General features: G+C 35.3%; 1 protein-coding gene and 1 long non-coding RNA gene across 6 annotated transcripts; one reads left to right on the top strand and one right to left on the bottom strand.

Annotated features, from left to right (window-relative positions):
- Positions 1 to 973: 973 nt before the first annotated feature.
- LOC310721460 lies at positions 974 to 7618 on the bottom strand. Of its 2 annotated transcripts, XR_014532056.1 has the most exons (3): positions 7464 to 7618; positions 2611 to 3320; positions 974 to 2569 (listed from the first exon to the last, which is right to left on the bottom strand). It is a non-coding gene; the product is annotated as an uncharacterized lncRNA (long non-coding RNA). The 2 variants fall into 2 exon arrangements; XR_014532057.1 differs by having other exon boundaries at positions 1780 to 3320; positions 7464 to 7612.
- On the top strand, positions 1625 to 6275 carry LOC310721456 (CD48 antigen-like). 4 transcript variants are annotated; one of them, XR_014532052.1, is made up of 5 exons: positions 1625 to 1759; positions 3198 to 3533; positions 4031 to 4318; positions 4999 to 5274; positions 5415 to 6275. XR_014532052.1 is itself a non-coding variant. In XM_083533173.1 (5 exons), exons 1-5 carry the CDS (start codon positions 1687 to 1689, stop codon positions 5118 to 5120), a joined length of 816 nt encoding a protein of 271 aa, XP_083389299.1. In that variant the 5' UTR covers positions 1625 to 1686; the 3' UTR covers positions 5121 to 6275. The 4 variants fall into 4 exon arrangements, 2 of the variants coding, with proteins under 2 accessions (XP_083389299.1, XP_083389298.1); XR_014532053.1 differs by having other exon boundaries at positions 4999 to 6059; positions 6098 to 6275; XM_083533173.1 differs by adding an exon at positions 4705 to 4766 and having other exon boundaries at positions 5064 to 6275.
- Positions 7619 to 9502: the final 1884 nt, after the last annotated feature.

The following is a 9502-nucleotide window of genomic DNA, read 5'->3' as shown; positions in this document are numbered from 1 at the left end:
TTAAATGCTTTGATCAGACACGCCCTCTCTCTCTCTATCTCTCTATCTTTCTCTCTCTCTACCCTTCCCCCCTCTCTTTTTTTCTTTCTCTCTCACCATATCTGAGATCTTATCTTCAGCCTTGAAAAACAATGCCGTATTGATGTGGTTGAATGAAAAAGACGTGTATTTTGGTTCTTTTATGAAATTAGTAGGAAACGCAAAATCGATAAACCCCAAATTAAGAAGTGAAATCTGAGCTGGGAAACAACCTGAAAAACCTGAGACCAGACCAAATATAAATAATATATCACCAGGATATCGATTCATATTCTCTCCAGTCCTTCACCCTCCATCCATGTCTTTCTCCAAGCAGCTACAGATGTTCTCTTGTTGTGCTAACTAGCTAACTAGTTCTCTCATCACCACTAACTAACTCCAGTTGTGTGAAGTTTAGTAACCTGGATATTGTGTTGTACAGTGTGCTGTTATCACTCGTATTGATTTGTGGCTGATGAGAAATGGAGAGATGATGCATTCACTTCTTCAGCACAATAAGAATCAGAGAGAAAATGAAAACTGCCTGTGAGGTCTCCAACCCTCAGCTGTGGAATCTTCTGACTCTGTGATTGTTCTTCTTGGTTTTATTGAAATACGCAGATCTCTGAAAAACCTCCAAAAACAGTGACAGAGAAAGGAAATGATAAAACAGTGACAGTTGTTCTAGCTGGTGCAGAGGTTTGTGGTGGGTTCAGTGTTCAGGTCTCTGACTCACAGACAGTAAAGGGGGAAGTGGTGATGGACGACCAGACTGCAGAAATGATCATCTTTATATTTATCTTTAACACAGAACCTGTGAAGTTCTGAAAGTGCTGAAGTGTTCGTTCTGTTCGATCTACACTGAGTGTTCATGTGTTTACTGAGAACCAGTGAATCATTAAAAACCTCATAACACTTATTAAAGGTCACATAGAAAAACGAAGCAGGATCACACTTTATATTCAAAGGTTTTTATTAAATGTAAATTTCTGCTTATAAATACAGACTGAAGTGAAACATGTTACCTGCATGTACTGTAACGTCTACCTGAGGATGTACAAACTTATGCTGAAATGTAGACAGGAGACCAGTCCAGTGCTGAACTTCCTACAACAGAATCCACAGAATAAATACTGACACTGATTCCTGACCATCAGGACATTAGAATGAAATACCACACATTTATCTACAGTACAGTCAAAATGCTGCTGTGTTTATACTGTACACAACAATGTTCAGCTGGAACACTGGGAGTAACCACATGTTCAGGATATTGGAGGTGGAGTCACGTGACATTAGATATTTGCATGGCAATGCCAGGGTTTTTTTTTTCTACACTCTTCTTTTCACTAAATATACACTTCTTTTACACTGAACTGTAAATAATAGTAAAATGATTATGAGATGATAAATGATGAGTAAAATGGTGAGATTTCAGGATCTGAGTATCTACACAGGCATGTAGTGAGTGTTTACAGACTGAACACTTCTACAGGCGGAGCTCCAGTGGTTTTCTGGATGTGAGACGAGAAGACGAGAAGCTCACGGCATCGGAAACTTGTAGAACAGAAACCTTCATCATGGCGCTAATCTGCAGTGTTTATGGAATTCTTCAGTGTCACTGATGTTCAGGAAAACGGGAAAATGTTGATCTGAGAAACGCGCACTATGGAGTATAACAATGGTGTGAATATTTCAGCAGGAAACAGGATTCTCCGCACTTTTCTCTTCCTGATGTGCTGTAAGTGTACACACACACACACACACACACACACACACACACACACACACACACACACACACACACACACACAGAGAATTTATAATTAATAATAATTGGTGTGTTGGAGGGAATAAAGTCTGATCCATGTGCAGATGAACTCTGATCCTCAGCTTCAGAACTGGGTGTTACTGAGTCCTCTGAGGAGATCAGGTTTCTCACTGCTCTGACTTTTACAACAATTTACTACATTTCTGTTAAAATTTACTCCTAAAACACTCACAGTAAGATTTATTGCCACTGGACTGGTGCTCTGTGCACTACATCTATTTCTGTACTGTTTCTTTATAACATTACATTTTATTTAAATTAGAGAAAAATTACATATTTCAGTAACAGGGTAAAGTTTAGTCCATTTTTTGCAAATAAAATCTATTGAATTATTGAGTTGATGGTAAGAAGCACATGTTCTAATAGATTCATTGTGCTGATTTCAGATGATGATGTTTTCCATTTTCATCATTTCACACTTTTTCTTTCATTATTAAGTCTTTATTTTCTAATCTGTTGTTAAAACATTATAACTTTTAGTACTACTGTGAAATTGTTGAAAACTTCTGCAAGCTTTTTGAAATTTTTAAATTGAACTTTGTGTCTTTTTAGTTTGCAATAAAATTTCCAGCTGCAACAGTCTGTTATTTATAATCCAGATAAATCCCTTGATTATAACAACCCCAAGTCTAATAATGTTGGAGCTCTGTGTAAAAGAACAATTTCTCATAGAAGACAGAAAACACATCAGTTGTTTAAACTGCTTCATAGTAGAAGATTCTGGATGCTGAACTGGTCTGCCTACAGTCCAGACCTTTCACCAATTAAAAACATTTGTTGCATCACAAAGTAAAAAATACAACAAAGAAGATCCAGGACTGTAGGGCAGTTAGAATCCTGTATCAGACATGAATTGGACAACATTCCTCTCCCAAATCTCTACCAACTGTCTCCTCAGCTCACAGATATATACAGACTGGTGTTAAAGTAGAAGAGATTCTGTATGGTGGGAAACATGGCCCTGACCCAACTTTTTAAAAATCTGTTAAAAGCCATTAAATTCAAAATGACCGTATTTGTTTTCCTAAAATAAAACATTTCCTCAGTTCATTTGATATGTTTTTTATGTTCTTTTCTAAATAAATTATGAGTTTATAAGATGCAAATAATTGAATTATGTTTTTATTTACATTTAACAGTGTTTCCCAATATTTTTGTGCTTGTAGTAATAGATGTTCTGCTGTAGTGTAAAATAATATATTCACTACAGAACATACAGATTCATTACAATATAATATATTTATATTGTGAATTTGAAAACATCATCATCTGAAGTCACACATGAACCACAGTAAAGTTTTAATGGACTGTTTGTGAGTAAAATATTGAACCTGAAGCTGTGATGCAGGTTTATTGAGTGCAGCTGGAGATGAGATGGTCACACTGCAGGAAGTGGAAGGAACCACTATAACTCTCCATACTGGGATTACTGGAATTCAGACTGAAGCTCAGATTCAGTGGTTTTATGGACCTGAGAAAGCAGAGAAAAAGATATTGATCAGTCAGATGTTTAAAGGAGAAACTGTTACAGAAATCAGTGAGAGATTTAAAGAGAGACTGCAGCTGGACAAAAGCAGTGGAGCTTTAACCATCAGGAACATCAGCAGGAACCATTCTGGAGTTTATTTATTACACGTCATCACTGAAGACCTCTCATCTAGGACCTTCAGAGTCAGTGTTTATGGTGAGTAAAACTGTTTCCTTTCTCCTTTCTGTCCATGTTCAGACCTTTAACTTTATAATTACTATAAACTCAATCAGAGCTGAGGAACAGCGAGAATCACCCGAGTACAATTAATAAAACTTTAACTAATTAACATAATAATTAAAGTAAATCACAAACCAGGTGAACATGTCAGGAGAATCGGCCAATCACATGTCAGGGGCGGAGTTAATTCTGAAACCAAACAAGCACATAGGAAACTGTACAGAAAGCAGAAATCATGACACTGAGTGATGCACTTAGGGGAATTTCTAATAAAGTGACAGTTTCCAGCTATTTGCAGAAAATTCTGGTGTATTTATGAATTATTTAAAATTAAAAAAACAATTATCTGAAAAATGCAGTGCTTCAAAAAGAAAAGATTCTCAGATTAGATTCTGTCACATTATAATAATTGTATAATAATTGTTTAGCTTGTTATTGATCTGTTTTATTAAATGTGTGTTTGTGTTTTTTAGCTCCAGTATCAACTCCAGTAATAAATGTAAGAGGAAAAAGAAGTGGGTTCTCCACAGAGTCGTGTTCCCTCTCATGCTCTGTGGAGAACGGAGAAGATGTGAAATTATCCTGGTACAGAGAGAATGAGAGAATCTCCATCACCAATAACACAGATCTCAGTGTTCCCCTCAATCTCCCACTTCAAATACAACACCATGAGAACAACACGTATATCTGTGTGTCTGCAAACCCTGTCAGCAATAAAACTACTTCTCTCAGCATCACACAGCTCTGTGTTCACAACTCAGGTACATCAGAAATATGAAACTCATCATAAGAACACAGTGGAATATTAATGACGTATCAGCATCATGTTACAGGTTTCTCATGAATCAGAGGAGAAAACTGCAATAACTGGTGTTTATTCAGTGTTTTATGTGAAGCTGAGGGACGAGAAAATATCACTATTGTGATTAAATGATAAAATACTACACTTTTCTGAGATATTTTGAGGAAATTTCTTTACTTTTTTACAGAAAGCAGTTTGTTAAAAACACTAAATATTGAGATTTGTATCTGCCTTCATGTATTATGGTGTATATTTATGTGACGTCTCCCAGCCCCAGTCTCATATTACACATAGTCCCTGTATCATTTACAGAAATCATTGATGAACATATCGTATTGTTTACAGGACAATCTGATCGTTCTCATTCTCATCTTCCTGCCCTGATATCTGCTGGAGTGTTTGTGTTATTAATAATATCTGTATTTGTATATCTGTACACTTTTCTGAGATATTTTGAGGAAATTTCTTTACTTTTTTACAGAAAGCAGTTTGTTAAAAACACTAAATATTGAGATTTGTATCTGCCTTCATGTATTATGGTGTATATTTATGTGACGTCTCCCAGCCCCAGTCTCATATTACACATAGTCCCTGTATCATTTACAGAAATCATTGATGAACATATCGTATTGTTTACAGGACAATCTGATCGTTCTCATTCTCATCTTCCTGCCCTGATATCTGCTGGAGTGTTTGTGTTATTAATAATATCTGTATTTGTGTGGATTTGGCTGAAAAAGAAAAAGCATCAAGGCGAGTAACACGTCTTTCTGTTCACGTGTGTGGTTTCATCTTTATATTTGTCCTGTTTTATACAATTTCCTGTGATTTGTGTGTTTAGTTCCTGAAAAAGCTGAAGGTCTGACCTACACTTATATAACAGTTACAGATGACAGCACAGAGAGAGTTCAAGAGGTAAAGATCTACATGAAACTCCTGAAAATGATCCTGATGTGAAATGTGATTGAGGATTTGGTGTAAAATCACATTTGTTCCACAGGAGTGATAAAATCTCCCCTGATTCACATCCTGAAATCTACTGCTGTGTTTTACAGGAAAAAAACTCCAGAAAAGGACAAGATAAAACGGAGGCGGAGCCAGTGGTGTATTCAGAAGTGAAATCAAAGTAATTCATCACATCAATATATCACTTTATTATTATTATTATTATTATTATTATTATTATTATTATTATTATTATTATATAAAGTATTTCCACATGTACAGTGTGTAGATTGTGTACAGTAACTTGAGCTTGGTTGTGGTTGAGATCAGGGTTAGATTGGATTTCAGGCTGCAGTTGGATTTATTCCTTCACTCTGAGTTTGAGAGAAAAGGAAGGAGATTTCAGAGGATTTGAACTGCGTCGTGTCTGAACGAGTGTTTCTGCTGCTCTCATTAAAACCTGTTCACACCCTGATGAAGATCTGATCTGAGCTGTGCTGAGAGAAATCCTGTAGGGGTTCAGGCGTCTCTTCAGGCCTCAGTGTCTAATATTTGAATATTTACTGCTTTGACTAACAAACATTAAAGTTCATGTGCTAAAAAGTTCAGCTAAAAAAAGGAGTTCAGTGAATCAGCAGCTCCAGTTTTCCATCTGTTTACGCTTCTCACATTACAGCCCATTGTTCAGATCAGATACACATCCAGAGCTGTGTGTGTGTGTGTGTGTGTGTGTGTGTGTGTGTGTGTGTGTGTGTGTGTGTGTGTGTGTGTGTGTGTGTGTGTGGTATATTAGTCAGTGTTGTTTTTAATCATCACATGAACATGTGTTCTGTAGATCCTGAGAAACCTGATCATGTTTTTCTTCCTGAAACACTGTTGATCCTCTCAGTGTGTGTAGATCAAACAAACACCTTCAGGACTTTAAGAGACAGAAAAGTGTTTCATTTTTAATAAAAATGTACATGTGGAAATTCCTCTTTTGATCTTTTTTGTTTTATGGAACATTAAAACACTGAGATTCTACACAATTTCATGATTTTAAAATATTTTCAGTTCTCATTAAATAACAATGAGTTCATTTCTCCTTCCTGCCTTTAAAAGGCGTTGTCTTTGAATTGAATTAGAACACTACACTGCCCCTTACTGTTTATATACAGTACTGTGTACAAGTCTCCACACCCTGCGGTTTTTTTTCTACAAATTGAGATGTTTATTTTTTCTGCATTAATAATAAAAGTGGGAGAGGAAATGAGAATATAACTAAAAGTGTTTAGTGACAGTCAGTTTCTCATAAACACATAATTGAGACTGTTCTAAATTAAGAAGAACCATGTGAGTTCTCCAAGATGCAGAAAACCTGAACCTGAGAGAACTGATCCAGGTTTAAAAGCCCCATAACAAATATTAATGTAGTTTATTACAGTTTACTGCTATTTTTTTTTACTTTATTTATCAAAAGTAGAAGCTTTTAATTATATTTGAGGACTTTTACACAGTCTACTGTACAATCTGTTCTGTTACAGTGATAAAGTTCAATCAGAAATATTCATTCTGATCTTTTCAAACAATCAGCAACAAAAACCCTGAACTTTTCCTGTTTCCTGTAGAAATATTTCTATAAAGTGATTATTTTTACCAAACAATAATAAAAAATCTCCCAGAACTTTTACTTTGTAGCTGATTGCCTTTATATTTACACTTTATCTTTTATTTTAACAGTTAAAACACAAAAGTTTAAATCATTTGTCCTGTAATTTATAAAAGATATGAATATTTATTAGTTTGGTAAATAATGTGAGTAAATCAGAAATAATTCAGTATTAAAATCAGACTTTTACTTGATGAACCATCAACAGTTTGATTATAAATCAGGAAGGAATTTTACACCTAAACACTTATTTATTTTATTATTGATGCCAAATTCAGATTTTATTCACTTTAAGAATAAAAGTGGACTGGAAGATGTTACTGTAAGTCCACTTTCACTTTATAGTATTTATTCTAATCAGCTCTTTCACATGAATATTATTATAATCAGGAATGCAGATGGAAATAAATCATAAAAGAGTGAAGAAGGTGAATAAAGAAGGAGAAGAGAAGAGAAGAGAAGAGAAGAGAAGAGAAGAGAAGAGAAAGTTGATGAAAACAGTTTCTCCTACCATAAAGATCTGATGAAGGCTCCAGGTGGACCGATGTGAGGACACCGGAGTGTAAATGGTCAACATGACGCATTGTTCAGTAGCAGGAACTCGGCTTTCAGGAATGTTCAAGTTGTTCATCAACATTACTTTCATTCTTTCAGTCTATTTAGAAACCCTGAAATGGTGGACCAGAAGGAAGCGATCGGTTTTTTATCCACACGCAGGGCGGCGCAAAACCCGTGACGATGACGAGGATGACGATGATGATCATGACGATGACGATGACGCTTTCTAACTTCTTTCCATGTAAGAATCCACACCCTTTAGAGATGGAATGCGTTCGACATGAACAATGGAGAAGCACAGAGTCGTACCTGTGTAGAAACTTCCAGCAGGTAAATGAAGTCTCTTTCAGAAGCCTGAGTGATAAACAGGAAGATGTTTCACCAAATCCCACAGGAAATGTCCTGGACTTTTTCATCTCCAACTTTCATTACACAGATTCTGAAGGAAAAGATTTCAGGAGATTCAGGAGAAAGCAGATGTTTATTTCATTTGATCTAAAACTAGAAGCAGTGGAACACACAGTCCTGAGCTCAGATCAGATGAGGAAATCTCAGAGTCCTGATGATATCTCCAGAAGTTTGTTTAGATCACATGAGAGGGAAAAACTGCATTCAGTATAAAACAATGGTTTATTTACGTCTCTTTTCTCACATTTCATACATTCACAATAGACTTTTATTTCACTTTCACTACCATCAGTTCAGTATTTATACAGCTTCCAGTTTTCTCTTTAATATCATCCACTTTTATTTCTGAACATTAATAACGAGTGTAGAAAAGTTCAGTATTTACAGAAAAGCACTTCTTTTTTTACTGATTTCAAGCCCCAAAAGATGATTTATCAGACTGTCACATGGTTTTATAAGTTCATAAAGACGTGACATTTAGAGAACATTCATTCACAATAACAATAATGAAGCTCCAGTACCAAGAAGTGTGTATTTAAAAAGCACAAAATAAGGGAAGTGTGTACTATGAGAGGAAATATTTATTATGCTAAAACTATGAACATATGCTGGTAAAATTATAATAAATCTACTGTATATTTTCCTGGATAATAAATAAAACAATGCCCCGGGTTTTAGTCAGAATCATTAAAGGTCTTCTGCACTGATTGAAGCAGAAAATCAGGTCTCAGGTTTCTGTAACTCACCTGCAGTGTCATTTCCAGTCTTATGTACTGGGGTGTAGAGTAACAGAGGTTTCTGTAGACAAGTTAAACCAGTATGATGCTGATTGTGAGCTTTATGCTAAACTATGTAGCTTCTGTTTTCATTATTATATGAGAGACACTTTAAATCCAATAAACCTTTAATGATTTTTATTGATAAATAGGAAGAAATCCCTGCACGTGAGATATTTTATTAATGTTGCTTTTTTTTCTTAAAATGTTTTAATTGACTAAAATTGTTTATGTATAAACAGAATATAAACACTAAAATAGTCTGTCATAATGTGTTCGTCAGTGTTAATGTCTAGTTTTGTCCACTAGACGCCGCCATTATTCCACATTTTGTCATTTCTCTGCTAGTTAATAATCACACACACAGCGAGTGACGAAGCGTCTAAATAAACTGTTTTAATGAAAGTGACATCGACCAATGAGGATTAGATGTGGTTTTGTTCAGCAGTGTGAGAAATTGAGAAAAGTTACAATTATGATTATTATTATTAATTATTATTATTATTATAATTTTATTTTTGTTGCTTTTTTATATGTTTGTAATTTAAGACTTTGGATTTGATTAACAGTCTTGAACCTTCACCATGTGGAGTCTGTAGAGTTTTGTTCATCTCCCATTAGTGACAGAGTGTCTGAATCTTTTGGTGTTGAACAGAGTTTGATTCCTGGTCCTGGGAGTTAAACAGTGGTGCACCAGTAGAGCTGAAATTGCAGCGAGCACTAGAACACAACACACTGATCGAACCAGGAACTCGATGTAGCTGCAGCACTCACACTTTCCTACAATAGAAACAGGGCATATTTACTT

The sequence above is a fragment of the Silurus aristotelis genome, assembly GCF_946808225.1.
Source record: "Silurus aristotelis genome assembly, chromosome: 27".
Classification (NCBI taxonomy): Eukaryota; Metazoa; Chordata; class Actinopteri; order Siluriformes; family Siluridae; genus Silurus; species Silurus aristotelis.
The sequence above is the reverse complement of the archived record's forward strand: the minus strand, read 5'-3'. Positions and strand labels throughout refer to the sequence as shown.

Excerpts from the sequence above, each read along its gene's own strand:
- LOC310721456 (XM_083533172.1), top strand. The coding sequence starts at position 1,687 with ATGGAGTATAACAATGGTGTGAATATTTCAGCAGGAAACAGGATTCTC. Across the intron at positions 1,760-3,197 it reads TTTTCTCTTCCTGATGTGCT|GTTTATTGAGTGCAGCTGGA; the intron begins GTAAGTGTACAC and ends GCTGTGATGCAG. Across the intron at positions 3,534-4,030 it reads CTTCAGAGTCAGTGTTTATG|CTCCAGTATCAACTCCAGTA; the intron begins GTGAGTAAAACT and ends TGTGTTTTTTAG.